Source organism: Zingiber officinale, chromosome 10B (assembly GCF_018446385.1).
Source record: "Zingiber officinale cultivar Zhangliang chromosome 10B, Zo_v1.1, whole genome shotgun sequence".
Classification (NCBI taxonomy): Eukaryota; Viridiplantae; Streptophyta; class Magnoliopsida; order Zingiberales; family Zingiberaceae; genus Zingiber; species Zingiber officinale.
The window spans coordinates 92856586-92882258 of NC_056005.1; the positions used below are offsets into that span (position 1 = coordinate 92856586).

General features: G+C 39.1%; 1 protein-coding gene across 1 annotated transcript; it reads right to left on the bottom strand.

The window, feature by feature from the left end:
- Positions 1-376: 376 nt before the first annotated feature.
- On the bottom strand, positions 377-3076 carry LOC122030372 (silicon efflux transporter LSI2-like). The gene is made up of 4 exons (XM_042589581.1): positions 2202-3076; positions 1576-2100; positions 787-1479; positions 377-704 (listed from the first exon to the last, which is right to left on the bottom strand). The coding sequence occupies exons 1-3, from the start codon at positions 3007-3009 to the stop codon at positions 1214-1216; spliced, it is 1599 nt and encodes a 532-aa protein (XP_042445515.1). The 5' UTR covers positions 3010-3076; the 3' UTR covers positions 377-704; positions 787-1213.
- Positions 3077-25673: the final 22597 nt, after the last annotated feature.

Consider the following 25673-nt stretch of genomic DNA (forward strand, 5'->3'; position numbering starts at 1 on the left):
GAAGTACACTACCAATTATGAAATTTATAATTTATTTTACATAGAAGTACACTACCAATTATGAAATTTATAATTTATTTTACATAGAAGTACACTACCAATTATGAAATTTATAATTTATTTTACGTATGGACTAGAGATTTATTTTGTCATAATTATACCATTAGCTGTCTATTTATTATTATCTAAATTATCTATAATTAATATGTTAATTGTATATATTTTCTTATTTAAAATAATTTGTACAATAATATTTTATTTAATTATTATTTAATGGAAAGGGAAAAAAATAGCAATTCCTATTTAATGGAAAGAACCTTGGAAGGCATTTACTAAAATTTGACATCACTTTCTTACTACTGGACAATTGTCAGCATCCAGAAATGAAATAAGATTTTTCATTCATACATGTTAATGAGAAACACAAAAGATTTATGTTGGACATGGGTTGTCTACTCGTCTTCTCTTCCGTTGAGCATGCTACGTCTACTTCATCTACCTAATACACGCAGCACAGAGCAGAAGAGCAAGAGGAACAGAGCTTTTCTTGTTTACTATGGGGAGAGGATCGAAGATCCAAATATCTACGTTTGGGCCTGCTTTTTCTTCTCCTCTGCTGCATCTGCCGCTTCCACCTGCTTCTTCGCCGTCTCCAGATCCGCCTGGCTCGCCTCTTCCTCGCTCCTGGCCGTCGCTTTCTTCGCCTGCATGCGCCAAGGAATCAGAAATCAGAAAACAGAAAACAGAAAAAGGAGAAGGAGCCGATCGTTAGTCTCAATCAGGTACCAGTCCTGCGATTGAGGCCTTGGCGTCCTGCAGGCCTTCTTCCACGGAAGCCGAGAAGGCGACCCAGCCCTTCTTCATCGTCGAGCTTTCTTTTCCGTTTCCGTGCTCCATTTGCCGACCGCGATGCTGCTTGGGGTTCCACGGAAATAAACAGCGCGTCCGCTACGTGTTCGATCCGAATTCTGCTGCGTGGATGCGAAACGGAGACACGCGTCCTGCCTTTGGCTTCGACGGGAAGAAATGGCTAATATTTAAGTTCAATTAGTTTGGTACAGTTCTCGATAATGAAAAATAATATTTTTTAATTCAGTTTCCATTTAATATTATTTTTCAAGGAAATAAGAATCTCTTTTGAAAGCTCCCCGAGCAAACCAAATGAATATTTTATTCGGTAATCCTTTCCTTTCCATGATCGGTTCTTTACCGGTTACTCTCGGATAAGCAACAGCCCGACGGCCGTGACGACCAGCGTCGACAAGAACCCGAACGGGAGATGCGCGAAGAAGGAGAGCGTGTAGCCAATGGACTTCACTCGCTGAGCCTGCTCGCACACTATCAAGTTGGCCGCGGATCCCACCAGCGTCAGGTTCCCCGCCACCGTGCTCACCCACGCCAGAATCAGCCACGCCTTGCTTTCTTGGCCGGCAGAGATTCTCGCCGCCGACGCCGCCACCCGAGCTCCGAGCAACAGGACTAATCGTCGATCCGATTAAAAAATAGAAACAGGTTTAATTAGTGCGTTTGTAGAGGAGTATGTGGATGATTCGACGACGCGCGAGCATGGTGTACCTGTCGGTACGTTGGAGGCGATGTTGGAGAGGAAGATGACGACGAGAGCGAGCAGCGCGATTCCACCGGGTTTATCGACCCGAGCGTGAGGTTCTATGAAGTCCCAGAAGGCGCTGGGGATTCCTGTCCGGTTGAAGCCGTCGACGGTGATGAACATCCCGCAGAAGAAGATCAAGAGCGAGTAGGAGACCTTTTCGAGGCACGGTTGGGCGTCGGTGAAGTCGAGGACGATGAGGACGAGCGCGGCCGTGATCGCCGTCCACGCCATGTTGAGCCCCATGAGCAGCGCCACCAGCATGCCGACGGTGACTAGGTACACGCACGTCCGCCACAGGTAGTGCTTCTTGAACCGCTTCACCATGTGGCTCACCCGCTTTCTTCGACCTTGTCTGGCCGCCGCCTCTTCGCTGCCGTCTCCGGCTGCTGCTGCCGGTTCTTGCGGCGGGGTTGAGTTCGCCGCCGTTGTTGACTCGGTCGTCGTTGCGGGATTCTCTGCGCTCGTGCCTGCTCTGTTTCTCAACGTCTCTGCGCCCAATGGAGAAATTGAGGATGGATTCGATTAATTGGATGAGAAAGAGTCTAATTTTCTTTTTTTTTTTTTTTTGATTGATTGATGTGTGGCGCACCGTTGAGCGATGTGTCGCGAGAAAGAGACGGGAGTGTTCTGATCCAGTCGTCGGAATCCACGGAGGTGACGTGGGACATGGTGGCGGGGAAGAAGCGGTGGGCTATGACGTCCTCCTCGTCGAATGGATCTCCGGCTGCGGACTCCGAATTAACGTTGGATTCGACGTCGTTGTTGTTGTCAACGGACAGTTCCTTGAAGAAGAAGATTAGGAGGATAGAGGCGTTGACGAGGACGCCGAGGAGCATGGCGGGGAGGAGGCCGAGCAAGAACCTGCCGAAGGTGATGCCGCTGAGGGAGGCGATGACAAGGTTTTGGGGGTTGCCGATGGGGGTGGCGGTGGAGCCGACGTTGGCGCTGGAGGCGAGAGCGAGGAGGAAAGGCCGCGGCGGGAGGTTGTTGCGGCGGGCGAGCTTGAGGACGAAGGCGGTGAGGACGACGCAGGCGGTGTCGTTGGTGAAGAAGGCGGAGGAGACGGCGGCGACGAGGCAGACGCGGAATAGGAGGTCTTTTCCGCCCCTGCTCCGCCACGAAAGCAGCGTGCCGAGGTGGGCGAAGAGGTCAGCGCGCTCCAGATAGGCGCTGACTACCATCGTGCCGAAGAGAAGCGCGAGGATCGGGAGGTCGATGGAGGCGAAGGCCTGCTCCGGCGTCATCACGCCGAAGAGCACCATCAGTATTGCGCTGAGGAGCGCGCCTGCGGTCCGTCCAATCGGCAGCACTGGCACCGCCGGAAACACGGCCAGCACCCAAAACACGGAGAAAGCCACCAAGCCCAGCACCACCTTCGATACCGCCGCCACCGCCATGACTTCAATTCTTCACAGAGTGTTTGCTCTGCTTCCACTCAAACCCTCCCATCCAAATACACATGATAAACCTTTTTTCATTTTAGCCACAAACATATTAATCTTTTCATATTACCCGTTGACTAAAAAAAATTTAAAAGGGGAAATTTTCAAAATTACACTAATTTAAATTATCTCTCAAATCTAGTATTTGGAATTGTAAAGTGTAGGTAGACAATTAAACAAAGATGGAGGAGGTGAATGAAACGGTCTCCAACTTAATTGGAGTTGAAGTCGTTATTTTGGCACAATTTAGAACGGCTTCATGATAAATTACGAGGGATATTAGTCCTAAAGTCTCTTTGCATCAGCCAACTTAATTGTAGTATTTTAATTAAGTATTTTAGTAAAATATAATTATACTCATTTCAAGTATTCCTTAAAGTTAGATTTGCCAGCTCAATAACTCTTAAAGTTTACTCACATATACGGAGGAAAATAAATTCATATACACATGCGGGAAATACATGGTGGGATGAATTTTAGGTCATAAGTTCCTGCTAAATTTGACCCTTAGCTGTTATATCATAAATGTCATGTATCTACCGTTTGCGTTACACCCTGGGGATCTTAAATTTACATGAAGGGAAGTAAATCACATGATTAGTTTATAATCGATTATCAAGTAGCTAGAAGTGGGAGGAATATTTTTTTTCTCAAAGATCTGAACCACCAGATAATAGAACATGCAAAGTTAAATTGTGTTGTGATCTAATGATATTGACCAAGTGTGCAAGTAGCTCAACAAAGAAGTTCTGGTCAGTATGTGATGCGCATAGATTACATATACTTTTATGCATGCTTTGACACACATTCATTTGTATTCTTTGAGTATGTTCTATGTTATTATATTCTTTTCATATTTTCAACATAATTATTCTCTTTATCGAATAACTGCTCGTGCTTGGTTTTTTCTTGACAAGATGTATTTTCAGAGTAAAAATAGAACTAAGGCGTACTTTGGAGCAGTCCTAGAAGAGAAGCAGAGCTTGGTCATGCCCCCTGGAACGGTCATATCTCCTGGTACGATCGTATCCCCTCATCCGAAAGCAAGCAGAGCTCGGTCGTGCCTTGAGGCACAGTTGTGCCCCTTCATCAGAGAGCATCCCAGGGCAGGCCGTGTGAAATCACACGGTTGTGTCCCCCATCCAAAGCATATTCATAATGGGGTCGTGTGAAATTACACAGTTGTATCTTCTTTCCTGAGCAGATTTGTTAGTAACCCAAGGTAGTTTTGATGTGATCAACCAAGTCAGGTTAGTTTCTGTTGGTATTTAACTCCTGTATCTAAGTGTGTCGGAACTTAGGAGCATAAGAAGTCAAGCGAAAGATGGAGCTAGCGAGAATGATAGCGCAGGAAAGAGCCGACGGGCTCAGTACATCCGAGAGAGGAGGTGTTGCAGAAGAGTACACTGGTGACCGAGGACGCGTGCGGTGTTTCCGAGGGATGAGAAGCTGGAGCAGAAGACTGTTCAAAGGCCGGAAGTTGGTTCGGGTGAGTCCTATTTCGGATGACTGAAATCACCCAAGCGAGTGGAACCGGAGCGGAACGGAAGATCCGAACCAATGCGAGTTGAACCGGAGCAGAAGACCGGGACTGAATAGTCAACACCAGGTTGACTTTTTGGTCCAGGCTCCCGAACCCCCGGGATCCCCCGAGGGTGCCTCGGCCGAGCGGCTTCGCAGAGCGGGTTTAACCTAGTCCGGGCGCCCGAAACTGGTCCAGGCGCCCAGATAGAAAAGTTATCGAACGTCAGGTGTCGCTAGCTGTTGCGACACGGATAACATTCTATCCGCGTCCAGGCACTTGGAACCCTTCTAGGCGCCCTGAATAGGGCTATAAATACAACCCTAATACAAGAAGCTAAATAGAACATTTGTAATTGATTTCATTTGACTTTAGCTTTGAAGTTGTGAATTTTGACTGCTGTAAGAGGCTTCTCCGCCCAAAGGAGACATTAGTGAGGTTTTCATCTTCCTTGGATTAACAATCTCCCCAGTTGTAACCAAGTAATTTCTTTTGTTCCTCTTTTATTTCTTTAATTAATCAATTTCTTTTTATGCAAATGTATGATTTAATTAATCTATAAAGCTCGAGAAGGGATTTTGCTTGTTTTTTTGTGCAGGCTATTCACCCCTCTAGCCGATCGCCAAGGGACCAACAAGTGGTATCAGAGTCCAACAGCTTCAGAAGGACTAACCGTCAAATGAACCACAAGGGAATTCGCAAGCTGGAAGAAAAACATGGAGGTGTTCTTTAAGACATATTTCAATTTACTTTTAATAATGAAATTTAGCTTTGTAGCACCTGAGGATAAAGAAGAATACCAATGGACGAAAAAGCAGCAAGCCAATTTCATAGCAAACGGTAAAGCAGAGTTTCATCTGCTGAGCGTCCTATCGCCACAAGAAGTCAACTAGATCGAAACCTACGATTCTACCAAGGAGCTCTGGGAGAAATTCCTGGAACTACACGAAAGAACCTTTGTGCCAAAACTCGCGAGACGAGATATGCTCAGAACTAGATCAGCAACATCAAATTAGAAGAAGGAGAAACTGATGCACACCTTCACTCAAGAATAAAGGAACTCATCACCGGACTCACAAATCTCAGAGAAAATGTAAGCAACCGAGATTCGATAAGATACGCACTTAAAGCATTTCCTAGGACTACTGAATGGGCATCATTAGTAGATGCTTATTATATATCTAAGGATCTACAATTAAGTACTTTAGAAGAATTATTTTCAATATTTGAATTCTATGAAACAAGATGTGCAGATCTGAAGGAGCCAAAGCACAACATTGCCTTAAAGGCAAAAACAGATGAACGAGATTTTGAATCTTCTCTCGATGATGATGAAATGACACTCATGGTAAGAAAATTTAAAAAGTTATTTAAAACTAAAAATTTAATCAAGTATAGGGTACAGGAAGAAAAGGAAAAGTAAGATGCTATCACTGCAATATAAAAGGTACGTGAAATATAACTGCCCAAAATTGAAGAGTAAGGACAAGGACAAGGAAAAGAACAAGAAGCTAGCTCAAAACGACAAGTATAAAAATCAAAAGGTGACGTGGGACGTAACGTCGTCCGAATCAGAGATTGAAGACCAAGTCGGACTAGCGCTAGTGGCAAGTCACCAAGAAGACGAAGATGAAGACGAAGCAAGCTCGTTCGAAATGAGCATCGAGAGCATTGATGAAGGGGGGAGCGGCATCGGTAGAAAGTAGCACTTTAGGGGGAGCTTCAGATTACGGGATCAATAAAGTAAGTCAGATACGATCTCTTCCTCCTGAAAAGTTATTTCCTGAAAAGTTATTTCAGTTCGTAAAAATATTATCAAAAAATTGTTGTAAGTTAGAAAAAGAAAATAAAGAGTTAAAATCAACCTTAGCTATATCTTGTCGATTAGAAGATCTTGACAAACTAAAAAAAAATAAAAATTAAAAATAGAAATAGAAAGTTTGAAAAATCGTGCATGATCACATATTCAAAAGGTTAGAAGATATAATGACTTAAATTGACATTTTAAATACCATAAAGGCCAAATTTGGAAAATATCATAGAAATATATTCCTAAAAATTTTTTGATTAATCCTATAGGAAGGAATCTATTTTGGCTTCCAAAATCATATTTAGATTAATTATTTTTTTGGACTTTCAGAGAGAAAATTAAATATTTAATTTCATTAAAAGGCTTTGTCTAGAAATAGTTGTTATTCCAATAACTAAGAAGGTCTAGTGCCTCACTACAGGATGGAAGTCAATTACTGAAATAAATGTTTAATTGACTAACTGGTAAGTATTTAGTTGTTATAAAAATGCTCTCAAACATATTTTGCATAAATACTGTTAGAAATTAATTAAAAATTAATAAAATAATCTGTAAGAATTTTTTTAATTATTAACAAAAATTATTTTTTTTCAATGTGGAAAATACTGTATTTCTGCTTAAAAATAACATCAATTTTATGAAATTTTTTATTTGCCTTATATATGTTAATTTTTTTAATTTCATTTATAAATCTAGTTTTTTTTCAGAGTTTAATCTATCATAATTTTCTGAATAAGAATATTTTCTCTTAAACTTTGGTTTAGATTTATTTTCAAAAGCACTTTAAAGTACCCTATTTTTAATGTGACCAAAAGGGAAGAATTTGAGATTAAGTCTAGGGGGAGGGTAGTTAGTTTTTTTTTTGTACTTGCAAAATTTTTTTATACTAGCAAAAATTATAACTGTTATTTGTTTGTGGTTTACCCTAACTTAACTTGGGGTTGCTCACATCAAAAAGGGAGAGATTGTTAGTACCCCAAGGTAGTTTTGATGTGATCAACCAAGTCAGGTTGGTTCCTGTTGGTATTTAACCCCTGTGTCTAAGTGTGCAGGAACTTCGGAGCACAGGAAGTCGAGCGAAAAACATAGCTTGCGAGAAGGACGGTGCGGGAGAGAGCTGACGGCTTGGTACCCCCGAAGGACGAGATATTGTGGAAGAGTACCTTGGCGGATGAGAAGGAGACGCGCGGCATTTCCGAGGGACGAGAAGCCGGAGCGGAAGATTACTCAAAGGCCGGAAGTTGGGTTCAGGTGAGTCCTATTTCGGATGGTCGAAATCACCCAAGCAAGTAGAACCATAGCGAAAGATCCGGACCAATGTGAGGGGAACTGGAGCAGAAGACTGGGACAAAAAAGTCAACACTAGGTTGACTTTTCAGTCCAGGCGTCCGGACCTAAGTCCAGGTGCCCGAACCTAAGTCCGGGCGCTCGAAGCCCCGAGATCCCTCGGGGTGCCTCGGCCGAGCAGCTTCACGAAGTGGGTTTAACTCAGTCCAGGCGCCCACAACTGGTCCAGATGCCTAGACTGAAAAAGTTATCGACACGCCAGGTGTCGCGAGCCATTGTGACATGGATAAACTTCTATCCGCGTCCATGCGCCTGGAACCCTTCCAGGTGCCCCGAATAGGACTATAAATATAGCCCTGATACATGAAGTTAAATAGAACACTTGTAATTAATTCCATTTGATTTTAGCTTTGGAGTTGTGAGTTTTGACTGTTGTAAGAGGTTTTCCATCCAGAGGAAACATTAGTAAGCTTTTCATCTTCCTTAGATTAACAACCTCCCCGGTTGTAACCAAGTAATTTCTTTTGTGCCTCTTTTATTTCTTTAATTAATCAGTTTCTTTTTATGTAAGTGTATGATTTAATTAAGCTGTAAAGCTTGAGAAGGGATTTTACTTTTTTTTGTATAGGCTATTCACCCCCTCCAGCCGGTCGCCAAGGAACCAACAAGATCCAAGCTCTAGTCATGACTTGAGGCACAGTTATGCCACCTAATCTAGGGAGGCACACGCCCAAGCAGTGCCAAAAGTCATGACCGTGGTGGAGAAAACAAGGGGGTCGTGTGCCCCGTGTATTAAAGGGGGTTTTCTCCCATTTTCACATTATATTTGGTTTAGGGTTCCACACTCATTCCTTGGGGAAGGGTTCTTCCCCTTTAAGGGAACCCTAGAAGCTTCATCTTCGTTGATCCGCACCATCGATTCTCCTCCAAAGTAAGAAAACACCTCCAGAGTAAGAAAACACCTCCAAAGATGTCAGACTTCAAGGATAAGTACTCTCTTCTCTCTATTTCTATATATTGAATTGTAGTTTGCTACTTTCTTCGTTCTTTGGTTGTATTCTTTTATAATGGAGTAGATTCTCTGATTCTTAGGATGTAGGGAGTAATTATGATATGTTATTGATGCATGAACTATGTATTTACTTGTTTCCTTATTCAATGAAGTGTTTATGGCTTGTTCTTGTATATTGTGCCTTATACATGTTTGACAAAATGTATGTTTGGTGTATGTATGTGGATTGTAGTGGATTGACCACCTTGTAAGAGGAGAAGTGCTAGATTGTATGACCACAGACCCATGTGACAAGGGGTAACTCTTTAAGCGGACTTTCTAGAACGATTCTTTTACAAGTAGATCGATTTACTACAAAGGAGTATCTAATTAGAGTTTAAAAGGTTTCTCCCAAATTAATGTTAAGAAGTGACTTGTGTAATCTAGAATTATATGGCCAAGGGGCTTTAGGGTAACCTTTTAACCAAACTTTCTAGGTTACCTCTTCTACTTAGTTGCATTAATCTAACATTAGAAAGTAAATTAGATAATTCTAGAATTGTATGATCGGGGAGGGGGCCTTAGGTTAACCTTTTAACCAGACTTTTTAGAGTTGATTCTGTACTTAACAGCGTTAGAACTTGGGTAATCTCTCCGATGTGATCTTCATGGGGTTGAGTCAAACTTTAGTTAGAAGCCCTACAATGGAATCCGCCACCCTAGCAGTCTCACACGGTCAGCCTCATGAGCATCTATGAAGAGGTAAATAGAGAAGTTGTAGTGGACCAGTGCAAGGGAGGGCTTTTTTCTCCAGCTTTGCCAAGATTTGAACCCTTATCCTATGGTAGCAACTCTACCCCGCACTAGCTGTCACACCCCAGGTAGTCCCTACCAGAAGAAATTTCGACAGCATCTCCCTTATACGGGTGACAATATGAAACTTTACTACAAGCCCTCCGGGCCACACAAACATCGGCCAACATAGCCGGAACAATAATAACAAACATAACTAACAATCCACGCAGTTTATATATTTCAGCCTTCGGCTGACACAACCACGTAGTTTATATTTAAATAAGCCCTACTCCACTACAACGACGAAAAAACACAAACCCACAACAGGGAATCCAACGCAACGAAAAAATAAGTGTAGTAGGCCAAAACTCGATAAAAATCCTCGAGTACAATTACAAGTATATAGATCAACAAGTAGATCATCACAAAAACAAGGAACCAAGTCCGTAAGCAGAAAATCATCACGACATGAAGTGGGGACTAGTGACTGGAATCTCCTGACGGCCTTAACCTGAAATAGATATAATCAATGGGGTGAGTCCAACCACTCAGTGAGTATCGGGCTGACATGCATAATAAGAAATAACTAATAGTAATAAATATGTGTACAGTCTCCTGGAGTAATGGAAAATGCAAAACTATAAGAAAAGGAGAAATTGTACTCACCAGGACCTCTTATCAGAATAATAAGGTCGTCTGACCAAAGGTAACATGTCCCTTTATGCATGTCAAACATATGCATCCATCCAATATGCAGCAAATAAAATGCAGCAAACACAAGCAATAAATGCAATCATGCATATGATGCCAATGACATGTCCTGGTCACCCCTAACGCCAGTCAGCCATCTCACACACGATGGTGAGACCAAGTGGATAGGGCTATGACAACTGTGCACTCTGCCATCACTGCTCTTGATGAGTGATCGAGTGAACAGGGTGCTGTCAGAGTACACTTATCCTCCTACCCCAAATTATAAGTGGGGGAACTCAATGCTCTCATCTCCCTGAGACAATCCAGAGGAGGGATCCCTGCCGGCTACCGCGCTACGTCACCACGACTCATGAGCGGACCAGCGGAGCCTAACAGAGCAACCTGCTGCAACACACCCTGCCTAAATAAAAATCACTAACCCATGAGTGGTTGTGTGTGCAAATCCATGTTTGGCTATGTGCTCAACAATAATGGAGCCGACAATCGCTCAGCATGCAATCATGCGAGATGGTGCATGACACTAAGCATGAAAATCTTGACCATATCTACCTCTATAAAGCATGTACCAAAAATAAATGGATCAAATAAATAGATCTAGGTACACGGGTTAGATATGGTAAATTTCTAATCTAGTGTATCATAAGGCATGGTATGTCACTATCTCTATGAGTATAAATAATCATGGCAATAAACAAGAGGGTATAAAACAAAAATGTAGATAGAAAAAAGCATGCAACAGGTATCATGTAGTGATATACCAAAGCAAAGATAAACATAATTATTACTAGAAGCTATAACCTACTACGCATATCAACATAACATTATCAAAAGAGATAAGTCAAGATACCTGTCTCAAAATATAGTGCGTACCAAAGGTAATCCCACGTAAGGTAGCTCGTCGCAAATCAGAGTCCTATAACAACACCTTTAATTTAGCTACTACCACAAATATCAAATAGCTAAATCAAATTCTTATTTACCCGGAACCCTAATTCATTTCATAAAATCTCAATATAACTAATTAAATCAGATCTAATCCGAAACTTAAATTAGATCCAACATTTTAACCCTAATTAAATATAACTCAACATTCAACTAGGGTTAATTTCCTTAACCCTAATTATTCCATTATTCAATTAGATTAACATCTATTCCTAATCTTTCCTAGCTTCAAATCTGTGTGCGCTATAACAAAAGAAATAATTTCTCTACTCCTTACCTCAATTCACTAAACCACTCCTGTGATCCACAACCAGGTAGTTGCTGCCGGAATAGGGGTAGCTACTAAAAATCAAGAAGCACCCTACATTTCACTGTCCAGATCAAAATGGAACTCAAGAAATCATCACAGCCAACAACAACCTAATTCCAGAACAATCTGTGCACCTTACCTCTTCCTCTAATTACCTGTGAGGACTAAGGATTCCGATGACGTGCTGCTGGAACCTTATAGCTTCTATGGCAGCAGCCAAAATAAAACACCAAGGCAGATTAGCAAGCCATCGAGATGGAATTGGGTGCTTGGCTCTGCTCCCCAATGAGCACTTGATGTTCACGGTCAAATATCTAGAGCCGGTGACCAAGATCCAACCCGATGATGGCACTAGGCGTCAATTGAGGAAACCGCGAGGAAGAGGAAATGGCAACAGGGTGAGTCGGAGAGAAGTAAAAGAAGAAGAATAGGTCGAAGTAACTTACCCTAGGAGTCCTGAACGCCCTCCACTCCGACGATCAGGTGGCACCAGTTTGATCCAGTGGTGACGAATTAGAACTAGGGCAAAGGGTGCTGCGATGTCGGCATCAACAATCGGTTGGCAAATATGGCACTAATCGAAGTGGCACCTAGCGGTCAGTGGCGTTGGAGATCGGAGTGGCGTCGGGCGACGATGGCCGACGTCAGGCCGTGGTGGCCGGTAGCGACACAGAAAGGGATCGGCGTCGCTAGGGCTTCAAGAAAGAAAGAATTGGGATGGTTGTGTGCGGCGGTGAGAGGAGGAGATAAGGAAGAGGAAGGGGAAGATGATCGGGTTCGACGCCGCATGAGGGAGAGGGAGAGGAATGAATCGGCGTCGGGTGAGGATGTAGGGTGCGCGTGAGGAAATAAAGAAATAAAGAAAAAGAAAAATCAAACTTTTCCTCGCTTAAATATGGTAGCTTAAACATACTTTACCGTGACCCATTATTTATCCCTGTAACCTACATCATACGACCTCCGAAAAAGTTTCAAAAAATTTTTAAAAATTCCAAAAAATTCCATTAAGGTTATTCCTCTATTTAACCTTATTATTTAATTAATATTTGTTATCATATTTTACACTAGCCAACTCAACCCTACCCCGAGGGCTAGTTAGAAGCCCTACAAAAATGTAAACATGGAGATAAGAAAATGAACAATGTATAGGAACATTAACAAGCAACATAGTGAAATTGAACTCCTAGAATCATTTATCCACCAAACCAATTCTCCTCTCTTTCTCTCTCTTTATTAATCTCTCTTCCTAGCATTTGTAAACCAACCCTCGATTGTCTAGATAATTTACTATGCGAAGTTAACTAGTGCTTAATCAACAATTCCTGTGGAATCGATATTTTTATTACTTGACGACAATCGTGCACTCGCAAATTGTACAACCGTAGGAATGGGAAAGAAAGTCCTAGTCAATGGGATTGAATAAGGAAGTCCTGGTCGGTAAGATTAGGTAGAATACTTGGTAGATCGAGGACACCAAGAATGAAGTCTAGATGAGTCTAGAGGATCGGACGTCTAGTAGGTCGATGGATCTGGAGGACTATATAGAGAGGAAGTCCTAGGGGTCAGAGAATTGGATGGCAAGCTGGAAGTTCAAACAGGTCTAGAGGACTAGATGTTTGGTAAGTCATATAAAATCTCCTAATTCGAGGAGTAGGTGAGGGCATGTACCTTTGAAAGGAAACAATATGAGTCGATCTGACCTAGAGTTTCACTGGAAATCCAAAAGTCAGAATCAGGCAGTCCCGATACTGTCAAATTATTAATACTATCTTTATTATGCTATTGTGCTTACTTTGTGATGCAGGTGTAAGTACTCGGGTTGGTTTTGATGTGATCAATTAAGTTAAGTTAGACTCTACATCATTTGATGTCTTGTGTTTAAGTGTGTAAGGACTTAGGAACATAGGAAATCGAGCAGAAGACGCGGCAAGTAGAAGGATAACATGGGAAGTGAGTCGATGGGCTTGGTGCATTCGAGGGATGACGAGCTACGGAAGAGTACACCAGCGGACGAGAAGGACACGCGCGACACTTTCAAGGGACGAGAATCTAGAGCAAAAGACTGCTTGAGGAGAAGACTATAGTTGGGTTTCGGGTGAGCTTAATCTAGATGGTTAGAGAATCACCCAAGCGACCAGAATAGTCAAACAAGTCAACATGAAGTTGAATTGTCCAAGCACTCGGACTCCAGATGCCCAGACCATGTTTGGGTGCTCTAACCACCTTGGGGCAGTACAGGCGCCCCATCAAGATGTTGCTATGAGGATAACATTCAGAGTCCATGTCAGCAAAACTCCACGCACTTGAACCATGCCCAGGCACTTGGGTATCGAGAAAATCCTATCATGAAGATGTTGCGAGCAGTTGCGAAGCAAATAAGGTGCACCATTGGGGGCGCCCGGACTTGCTCCAGGCGCTCGAAGATGCCACATTAGCCAATGGATAAATTCAACCAGTAGACTATAAATAGAGTCATGGTCCTAGAATTTATTTCTATTTTTATATTTCTACGCTTTTAATGCTATAAAAGGCTACTCTGCCTTCCTCAAAAGGAGATCTTTCTATTGAAGCTTTTATTACTTTAGATTAGCAACCTTCCCAGTTACAAACTAAGTAAATTTTGACTCGTCTTTAATTTATATTTATTATTTCTTAACTAACTTGTGTTTATCTTTGCTATATTTGGAAAGCAAAAGAAAATTGTAATCTAACTTGTAAGCTATTCACCCCCCCCCTCTACCTTTAACCAGTCTCAATTAGACCTATAGCAGGAATTAAAGCTGTGAGTTGGGTCTTTGGGTGCCCAGAGTGAACCCAAGCGATTGGAGGTCCAGGCATCCCGAGTGGGTCTAGGCGCTTAGATAGACCCAAACCCAGCTACCCGTGCAGCTGAGGTGACACAGTATGATTGGCTTGCATATGTCAACTTCCTAGCGCCCAGGAGGGATCCAAGCATCTGAAAAAGAATAAAGGTGACTCAGATAGAGTTTTACTTAGGTACAACCACTTCAACAATGAAGGTACGCAGAGGTTGTCCAGGCGCCTTGAGTTGGATAATTCAGCAATGAAGGTGGATCAGATAGGTCTTGGTCGAGGCACTTGGAGCTGGTACAAGTGCCTGGAATGACCTATAAAACAAGATTTTGACCAACTACTCAATATTAATCATTCTATACTCAAACGATCTCCATGTTGCTGCAAAATTCTATTACAATGCTGAAACATCGCACAGACAACAATGCTCTCTTTCAGATCTCCTTTTGTTGTAGGTATATTTTTTTTTATTTTGTTAATTGTATTACATATTCAAATGCTTGTACTTGATGAATTGATAGTGGATTTCTCAACGAAAGTCATTAACGATAACGGAACTTGGACTAGTAGCACAGACTGTGGACTAAGTAAAAAAGAAAATATGTTAGCATTGTGTTTAATTTATTATTCTGCTGCTATCACTCAAATTTTTAAAAAATGTGAAAAAAAATGAAATGCATTATTCACCCCTTCTAGTACTTCTTCGATCCTATAATTAGTATCAGAGCGGGGTCGCTATGAATTGATGCAACCACTGTTCAAGCTAAATCTTTTTCTTTTCTTATTTTTTTAATTTTGAGTCAGAATTGGTGCAATCACCTCTTCTAACAAATCTTTCAGTTCTTTTGTAATTGCTCAAAATTAGTACAACAGCTCTTGAATCATTCTTCGTTTATATATATATATATATATATATATATATATATATATATATATATATATATATATATATACTCCCGCATTACTAATCTAAAATTAAGTCTTGACACATTTCTTTTGATTTTTTGTGCAAGATTTTATCTTCTACATGGCCCATCAAGAAGGTTACGGTACCACTCATCCACCTCTCTTCTCCGGTGAGGACTTTGACTATTGGAAGGGGTGAATGGAGTACCACCTCAAAACTTAGGTGAAGATGTGAATCGTGATTTAAATTAGATTCACACTCACCACAAAAAATGTAGAACCTCTCCCCATGACAAATGGGAAGCACTAACAAAGAAGAATGTCGAAGTCGATGCTAAGGCAACTCAAACTATATAATACACCCTAACCAAAGAAGAATTGAACCAGATCAAACCTTTCAACAATGCTAAAGAACTATAGAAAAAATTAATCGAACTACACGAATGCGCCTCTGACATAAAAGTAAGTAAAAGGACTTAATTTTAAATAAATTATATAATATTAAAATACAAGAAGGAGAATCGGCAAACCAGCTTCACACCTAAATCCACTATTTGCTCAATGATCTCAACTCAATTGGACAACAAGTAGAAACCATGACATTATCAAGTATACCCTCAACACATTACTTTGAAATACCTTGTGGGCATCTATGATAGATGCATACAAAGTTACCAAGGATCTTTCAAATTTTAGATTACACGAGTTATTTTATGAATTTGAGTTACATGAGCAAACTAATGCATTCCCTGTTAAGAAAGGTATCACTGATTACAGATAACATCAAGACTAAGGAATCAAGGAAAAAGTACCGAACCAAACCCAAATAATCATTTTCAGAAGATGATAATGAAATCACCGCCGAGCTAGTCAACTTAGTTCGGAAGCTATATAAAAAGAAGAAGAGATTCACCAAATGCAAGATCAGGAAGGTGATACAAACAAAGACCAAGCAGATGAGTCCAAACCCAACTACAAAAGGTAAGTTAGAAATGGCTTGCTATGGATGCAACAAAAACAAGCACTTCAAGGTGGAGCATCGAAATCTAAAAGAAGCAAAGAACAAAGAAGATACTGAAAGCAACGTGGGACGAATTCTCGTTAGAAGACTTAGGAGAAGAAGAACAAGCTCAAGCGAGCTTCCTTGCATTGCCAGCACAAGAACAAGTGGTTGAATTCAAGTTCGAGCTTGAATCTGAATCCGAATCTAAAGCTGACTTCGAGAGAAGACACAAATCAGTATTCATTTCAGACGAACCAAACAATGAGGTATACTCTCCTTTGGTCAAAAGATTATACGATATGGTTGTTGTTTAATGTAAAAATTAGCCAAATACAATGTCCAAGTTAAGTCACTCTAAAAGAAGATAAAAACCCTTAATAAGGAGACTAATCCAAGTTCTTTGACTGAACAAGTTTAAAGTGAAACTTCAACTCAAGTCCAACAACTTAAGGAAAAAATTCCACTCTGAAAGTTCAAATAAAAAAAACTTAAATAATCATTGGAATGATTCACTTTTGGTTCTAAAATTTTTGATATGATACTTGGAAAACAAAGGGTCATATACAATCAATCTAGATTAGGATATAAGGCTAAGACTTATTTCAAATCATATATATATCAATTGTAAATCGAACTACTAGAAATCAAGTCCCAACATGAGTTCCTAAATCAAACTTGATTAATCAAGTTAAACCAAACAATATTGGATCCCCAAGGGTCAAATTCATTACTTAGATAGATCTTATCAAGTTTATGATCGAGGGGGAGTCAATATAAAAATTATTTTAATTATTAGATAAACTTGCATAATTATTTGATTTACAACTTTCTTTACATGCTTATTTTTATGCTTGATTTAGAACGGTTTGATAAAGATTTGGGCATGATTGAGACTTGCCTAATCTATTACTAGGGTAGAGTGAGATGATAGTATGTTAGGAAAGCTTGGTCTACTTAGTCAAGTTGAACTAACTGAAGCTATCTCGCCACATCCTAGACTAGTTAGACCAAGGTTTCTCAATTGATTAGTTAAGTGTACAATTTCTTAAAAATACTTTGCCTAGAAAGTGGTCGTTACTCTGATACCTAAGAAGACTTCTGTGTCTCGCCATGACTTGGAAGCTAATTTTCAAAATGTGCACTTAGATAATCAATGGTTAAACTTGAATCTAACAAAAAGTCAATCAATCTTTAGACTTCAAAACAAACTAATAAAGAAAAAATTGAAAACTCTCTCACAAAACTTGTGAGGTTCCCTATTTGAAAACCTAGAAATGGGTTAGATGGACTTAACTAAAAATTAGTTTAATTAATCTAATTCACTCAATTAATTAATTAAAACTTAATAAAATTAAACAAAATTAATATAATTAAAACTTAATAAAAGTTAATTAAATTAAACCCTAACTAATTAATTTAACTTAAATTAATCCAAAACTAAATTAAAGTAACTTAAATACTAAACTCATATCAAACCCAAATAACTTGACTTATTTTAACCTCAATTTAAATTTAACCCAAGTTAAACTAATCATCAAAACTAAGTCTTATCAATTTAATTAAAACTTAAGCCAATTAATTTGGTAACCTAAATAAATCTTAATCAATTTTAAAACAACTTTAATTACTTTTAAAAAACCTAATTAAACACTTAATCCAAAATGGTTAAACTTACACTATAACAAAAACGCTAAAAGACAATGGATTTTATCCGTTGTCTTTGTCATTTAAAAATTATTGTAATTGATATTGTTGTTAAAAGTGAGTTCAACGATAATAGTTTTAAACCATTATTTTTTAATACCAAAGATAATAGTTTCACAATGATTTTAAACTGTTACCTTTTAACACCAAAGACAATAGTTTTGCAAGTTTTAAAAATCATTATCTTTGAACACGATAGATAGCAGTTCTACAACGATTTTAAACTGTTGTATTTTAATACCAATGACAAATAGAAGATAAATGAAAACTAAATCTAATTTAATCAACAACATATTATTAAATAAATAACAAATATAAGTATATAAATTATTATCCTTGCACTTCTATAACAAACATAATTACTCGCAGACAAAGAAATTTTAATTAAGAGACACTCAAGATTATTCCTCTCAACTACATCTTATTGCATGAACTTAAAGGAATCTTGGTAGATGCTACTTATCCTCCTACCTTGAATATTCTTTACTCATTGGCTTTAAACATCTTCTCACTTAAATTCTAAAATTTTCTTGCTAGTTCTTTGTCCTTGGTGTAGTTACTCATATTCTCCTCATTGCAATCATCGAAGTACTTACCACTCATACCCTTGAGGTTCGGATGTAGTGTCACATAGTATGTAGTTGTTGCTTTCTGTAATCATCCATACAAATTTATTATCGTCTCATTCCCTGAATCATTTAGAAATTTATAAGAAATAAAAACAATAGAAATATCATATATCTTTTCATAGTGCACATGAAACTTACCTCTAATTGTTCTTGAAGTCGTTTTTGCACCTCCATCTATATTTTGAGTGCTTCAGTAATTTACATCCCACTGATACAAGAATATGATAGTCAAAAAGAAAATTTTTTATTTAAAAAAATAGTAGATAAAATAAAATTTTACACAAGTTATCATTAATCTATTAAAATGAGTTAGATGTGTAGCAAAACAAAACAAGTAGTAACATAGCAACAAGAATATTCACTCAAAAAAAGAGTGAAGATAAAAAAAGGAGAAAAAAAGGGGTGAAGGTATAAACTACATTATTATTTTCTATGAAAAATAAGGAAATGTATTACTCATAAACTCATGAAGTGCTTTCAAGTTCAGAAATCAAGTCCCTTGCATCTTTTCTTTTAGATATTATGCATCCATGAACAATAAATATTAGATTGAATCAAGTCCCCTGCATCTTTTGTAATTAACATAACAATTTTCATAGATAAGTAATGTATAAATTTCCAAGTGGCATATCCAAATAGACATCTTTAATAACAAGCTTAAGTTTATCTACAATGAAAACAAACAAAAAAGTTGGTATAAAAACTAATAAAATCAATGGCTTAGAAAGATCTAAAAAATCCATAAAAGTAGTTAGATGATTACCCTCTTTTGATATTGAGAATTTAACTAACCTTCTCTTTCCTAATAAAACACCCCTTGACCAAACTAATACTTTGAAAAATTTCTTGAAGAAGTAGTTCTGTAACTTGAAGATGAGCATTGCCTACATAGTTGCAATGTAGTTATATTATAGAGGAGGCAAATCAATTAGATTCAATCACATTATTGAACAAAAAATTTCAAATTTGCAAACACAATGAGCAAAACCCTAAATATGTTTATTGATTGCAAAGATTCAAGGACAGTAACAGTATCAATATAGTTAAACATAATAAGAGATTCCCATAAAAGAAGAGAGTTATATGCTTGATTACTTGTTTTGAAAGGTCATTAAGAAACATCATTAATTATATGACTATGGAAACAAATATAAGAGCTATCAAAATATATAAAAAAATGGAATTGTGAAATAATAACTAAACAAAGAACAAGGTAACCATGAACTAATGTGTCGGATCATAGACACGTATGAGGGGGATGAATCATGTGTATTTTAAAACTTATTCTTTTTCGGTTTTATAAAAATCAAGTGCGCAGTAGAATAAAACTAAATAAAAAATAGAACTGAAAAAGCGAAAACAACACGGTCAGTTTACTTTAGTTTGGAGCCTTTGGTGACTCCTATTCCGAGACCCAGGTCCCTTGGACCTATCGATGATCAATCCACTAATATCCCCTATCAATAAACTTATGGTAGAGTAATCGAGTATAAATAAAGAAATAGGAAAGTATAACAACCCTACACTTTCCTTAGGAATAAAGTAAATGACTTTTAAAATAAACGTTACCCAATACAATGATGTCGAAGTGTGGAAGCTTAGGTGTTGGCATTGGTCTGCGGGTAGCATTCAGATGTAGACTAGTAGTAGAACAGAAACGACGTGACAACGTAGCAGTAGAACAGTCGAGGAATCGTGTAGAAGATCTGTGTATTGAGGGTTGCTGTTGACCTCCTATAAACAATGTTAGAGACATCTCCAATAGCCCGAGGTGCCTCTAACAATGGTTATCCGATCTGCAGTTGTTGATTTTTATCTATGTGAGGGTGCCTCCAACTCACTCTGAGATGTCTCCAATACGGTCTGAGGTACCTCCAATGCACTCCAAGGTGCCTCCCCATAGTGAAACTCTATCCTCAAACTTTATTCGCATGAGGGTGCCTCTACCCTATTGAGGGCACCTCCACCTTATCCAGGACACCTTCATCTAACTCCAAGGCGCCTCCCCTCAACTCCAAGCCATCTTAGATACTGTTCATTTGAGACTCATTTTTGCATTTAGCTCTTGTAAAAGCCAATTAGTCCAAATAAAAAATATATCCTACAAAATAAAATTAGCACAATAAAAATAAGATAGTATTATTAATTAAATCATGTCTTACCAAGACCAGGATCTAGTCATGGTCTCAGCTTAGACTTCCAAAATAGCTCTAAGTTGAACCAGCACTTACAATCCCATTGAGACTTGTCCTCACTAGATCACTTTTCTCCAATGTTTACCTTACTTACCATTGTAGATTTATTGACTTTTGACTCACTAGGACTACATGTCAGATGCTCTATTTGAATTTCAGCCAATTGTCAGGTCCTGTGGATCCAACTGAACTTCTTGTCAGTATCAATCTATTTGGTCTTCCCGCACCAGTTATCAACCTAACTGGACTTCAACCCAGTGTTAGGTCCCATCAAGCCTTTCAATCTTATACACTTGGTAAATATATTAGAAAATATAACATATAACTTTAATCCATTTGTCATTCATCAAAACTTAAATTTGGCCATCGGTGTTAACTACACTAACATAATGCACAATCTAGAGAGGGTATAACATAATCTTAAGCTCCTTCATACAATTGCAAGTAATGAAACTTCAATTGCTTGTTTGAATTAAACAATCTTAAGCTCCTTCATACTTCAATAAGAGTCGAACTACAATTACAAGTAATGGAAATCTAATATACCATAAACTACAATTGCAAGAAAATTTACAAAAACATAAAGTAAGCATGACATGAACTTGACATGGAATGAAACCTAATCTAATCTAACATAATTGCTCTAAAATTAAGAACAAGAATAAACATTCTAATTAAATTCAACAAGAAAAGTATTGTACAAAATTAAACTAAACTAGTTGCAACAATTAAAGCCTAACTAAGTAAAGATATATTTTGTCGAACACGTTGTGGGTATCAATAAAATTAACTAAAGTGTGTGCAAATTAATCTTGGGAGATCAATTCAATACAAGCATGAACACGCAAATGAATAATCAACACTTAAGAAACAACTCAACAAAAAACATAAATCATACACGAAGAGATCGATCCAAGCTCACGAGTGGATGGTTGTTGTAGGCGCTTGCAGAGGGGCTAATGTCAAAATCGCCAGAAGAGGGATGCCCTCCTCTTCTAACCCGAAGAGGGGAATAGTTGATGTACGAAAGTGAAAATGATGAATGAAACTCTCTTCTTCTAAACCAAAGATGAGAGGGCAATGTCAACGACAATTGTTGGGACCGAAAAGTAGCTAGAAGGGGGTGAATAGCTCGTCGCGTGCTAGATGCTCGTCGTTGCTTGTTTTTTCGAAGATGTGCAGCGGAAAATACAGAAACAAAACACACAACGCTAACAAGGTTGGTTTACTTGGTATCCACCTCACAAGAGGTGAGTAGTCCAAGGATCCACACCTACTCACGCACCCTCCACTAATAAAAACCTCCTTTATGGTAACTACCAAAGGCGGAGAAGCCCTACAAGACTCTCAATACAAGAAGAAAGGGAAGGGATACAAGAATACAAGCACAAGCTTACAATAAGCGTAGAAAACCCTAACCCTAACTTTTCTCCTTGCCTTTGATCCGCCTCTTGACTTGGCAAGCTTCCAAGATCCTTCAAGAACTGGCGATCTGAGCTTTGAGAGCGCTGTGGAGGAGCTGGCGAGAGAGCTGAGATGAATCGGTGAAGAACTGCTGAAGGAGACGCCCGCCTGCAGCTCAAATACGACGCAACGGTTGGATCTCAATCGATTCGAAAACTCCCAATCGATCGGGGAGGCTTTGGATCGATCCACGGATCGATCCAGAGTGCCTCTGTGCTCTGGAAAACACGCCTGGATCGATCCGCGCATCGATCCAACGCTTATCGCACGAAGCAGCAGCGTCCCAATCGATCCACTGATCGATTGGGACCTCTGGATCGATCCACTAATCGATCCAGAGGCTTTCTGTGCGCTGGGAAAAGCCTGGATCGATTCACTGATCGATCCAGCTCCTGGATCAATCCACTGATCAATCCAGCTCTTGGTTTTTGCCCAAAACCAAGTCCCAAGCCTCTCAAACCAACATTCGGTCAACCTTGACCTGTTGGTACATCCTGCCTAGCATCTGGCCACTCCCTTGACTTGCCAGAACTCCCCACTAAGTGTCCGGTCAATCCCTTTGACCTACTTGGACTTTTCTCCTCTTGCCAAGTATCCGGTCAATTCCTTTGACCTACTTGGACTTTCCTTCATCATGCCAAGTATCCGGTCACTTTCTTGACCTACTTGGACTTTCACCTGATGTCTGGTCAACCTTGACCCCATCTGGATTTTCCCTCGTGCCTGGCTTCACTCACCAGGACTTCCAATCTGCCTAGCTTCACTCACTAGGACTTCTCTTCTGCCTGGCTTCACTCACCAGGACTTTCCTTCTGCCTGGCTTCACTCACCAGGACTTTCCTTTTGCCTGGCTTCACTCACCAGGACTTTCCTTATGCCTGACTTCACTCACCAGGACTTTCCTTTTGCCTGGCTTCACTCACCAGGACTTTCCTTCTGCCTAACCTTCCAGTTAGGAATTCCCAGTCAGGTATCCGGTCACCCTTGACCTACTTGACTCTTCTTCATCCACACTGATCAGTCCCTGATCAGAATCTCCCCTCATGAACTACTGCACCTGCATTGTCCATGTGTCTACATGTATTGTTAAACATCGAAACTATGACCAAGACTCAAGCTTGGTCAACTCAGTCAACCTTGACCTAAAGGATATTGCACCAACAATCTCCCCCTTTTTGATGTTTGACAATACCTTTAAGTTAGGATCACTCTGAGTTAAGCTAATCCCATAGCCTTAACTCTCTTCATGCCAAAGTATGAATGTTGGTTCCCTTCATTCTCCCCCTATGACCTCCCCCATAGGTAATGAAGACCTAACTTAAACCACACATTCTCCCCCTATTGGCACACATCAAACAAACATTATCTCTCCCCCTGAAGAGATACTCATCATTGGTTACAACTGCACTCGTTGAACCTTTATCCCTTTTTAAAACTCTCCCTCTGAAGAGTTTTTCAAGATTGTAATCAACATCACAATGAAGGTCTCATACCCTTCATTTTCCCTATATTCTCCCGCAATGTAGACAAATGCCCAACCTTGAGCATTTTTCAACCACTTGAAATATCACTTGAAATAATGAGGATATCCACTCCCCATTTCAAGTTCAAATGCTCATTCATGAGCATTTTCTCTAAAGAAGGTTAACCACCCTCCAAGGTTCATGAAAATAATTTTCATGTCTTTAAAGAGTCCCTCCCCCTAAAGACATGGTGATAACTTATGTCATTGCACCAACAATGACTTGGAATCCCTAAAACTTTAGGAAACCCAATTTTAGAAGTTTTGAGGTTCAAATATTCAAAATTTGAAACAACCTCAACCTAAACTTCAATTTAGTCTTCCTTAACCAATCCATCCTTGTTTTCAACATGAAAACACCCTTTTTATGGATACAAATGTATTTTGAGGGGTTTGGAATGGTTACCTAGACTAAAATAAGGTTCAAAATGCTGAAATCAGACCTTCCCAGCCAAAATCAGCAACTTGGATCGATTGAAGTTGGGTTCCAATCGATTGAACCTTGCTGAATCGATCCACTGATCGATTCAGGAGGGCTGGATCGATCGGTGGATCGATCCAGAAAGCTTCTGTTCGCGAGAAGCTTGCTCTCAATCGATCGCCCGATCGATTGAGACCCTTCAATCGATCGGGTGATCGATTGAGGTCTGATAGTTGCTGAAATTCACTTTCTGTGAATTTCAGAAGCCCCTAGAAAAATCTATAAAATTCCAAAAATCGTAAAAATTTGTGTAGACATCATTTAGAGTATATACTATCAAGGAAAAATAGTTTTCTAATAAAATACTTCATATTTTCAAAGATTGACACAAACTGGAAACCTTGCAAAAACTTTAGTATTTTCTTCAAGTTTGTGTCTAACTATTCAATGGTGATTACTCTCAAAAGATAGCCTTCATCAAGGTTTTCCAAAAGCATTTTAAAATAATTTTCAAAACCAATATCCCATCACATTCCTTGGGCTTAATGCACATGACTTGTACATTAGCTTTCCCAATGATGGGAAAACACATAACTATGTGTTTTGATAAACTTAAAACTCAAAAGAATGCACTAAATCAACATTTTGAGTTTTATTCATCGTCCTAACATCTCACTTGTATCCAATATGCACTAAAACACATACAAGTCATCTTATTGGTCTTTGTGAGATGTAAAGTCTGTTTTTGCCCTAAGCTAGGGATCATGCATATCTATCTAGGCATTTTGTGGATATTGAACATCCACTTAGGATGTTACTTGTTAATACCACTTATTGACAACACTTTGTTGAAAACACTTGTTGATAAATGCCATTTGTCCTTGATTTTAAGGAATTAAACATAATGCATGATAATGTTATGGCATACATTAAAATGAAATAATTTTCAAAAAAAATATCCTATAACTACATGATGTATGAATGTCATGACATGGTATTTTTGGATTTTTCATAATAAAACATGAATGCAAAAATAGACATGATGTCATGGCATATGATGGGCAACTAATCATAGCAAGGTTTAGCATAAAGAAAATATACCTAGATTACCTATCTAAGTATCCTTAATTACTTAGCTAACTCAAAATATACCACTTGTTTTAACTTAAAGTGTTAAACCTAGATTGCCCTAAATACTTCAAAGAAATGCCAAACCTAAATTGACATTTCTATGTCTCTTGATTTGTTTATGCCATTTAAAAATTAAGCATATCCTCAAATGTTGGCATATTCCATTTTTCCTCAAGAGTAATCACATAAATCAAGGCCCAGATTGCCTTAAATTTCTAAGACAATACCAAAAATCTCAACTTGGTATTTCTCTAGGTTTTCCCAATTTATGCCATTTTAAGATAAGATCAATTTTCTCGCCATTAGGCACATTTTACTCTTTCAAGGAGTAAATAATAATTCCATTTCATTTTCAAAGGTTAACAAAAACCTTAAAAATGCTCCTTGAGTGTCAATTTCCTCAAAGTTGGGTTAACTACCCTTCTAATCGGAGTTGACACTCTCTAACCCATTTATGGG

Bases quoted from the DNA above. Each gene is read 5' to 3' on its own strand.
- LOC122030372 (XM_042589581.1), bottom strand. From the start codon at position 3,009: ATGGCGGTGGCGGCGGTATCGAAGGTGGTGCTGGGCTTGGTGGCTTTC. The intron at 2,101-2,201 runs GTGCGCCACACA...CATTGGGCGCAG, and splicing joins TCGCGACACATCGCTCAACG to AGACGTTGAGAAACAGAGCA. The intron at 1,480-1,575 runs GTACACCATGCT...ATCGACGATTAG, and splicing joins CGCCTCCAACGTACCGACAG to TCCTGTTGCTCGGAGCTCGG.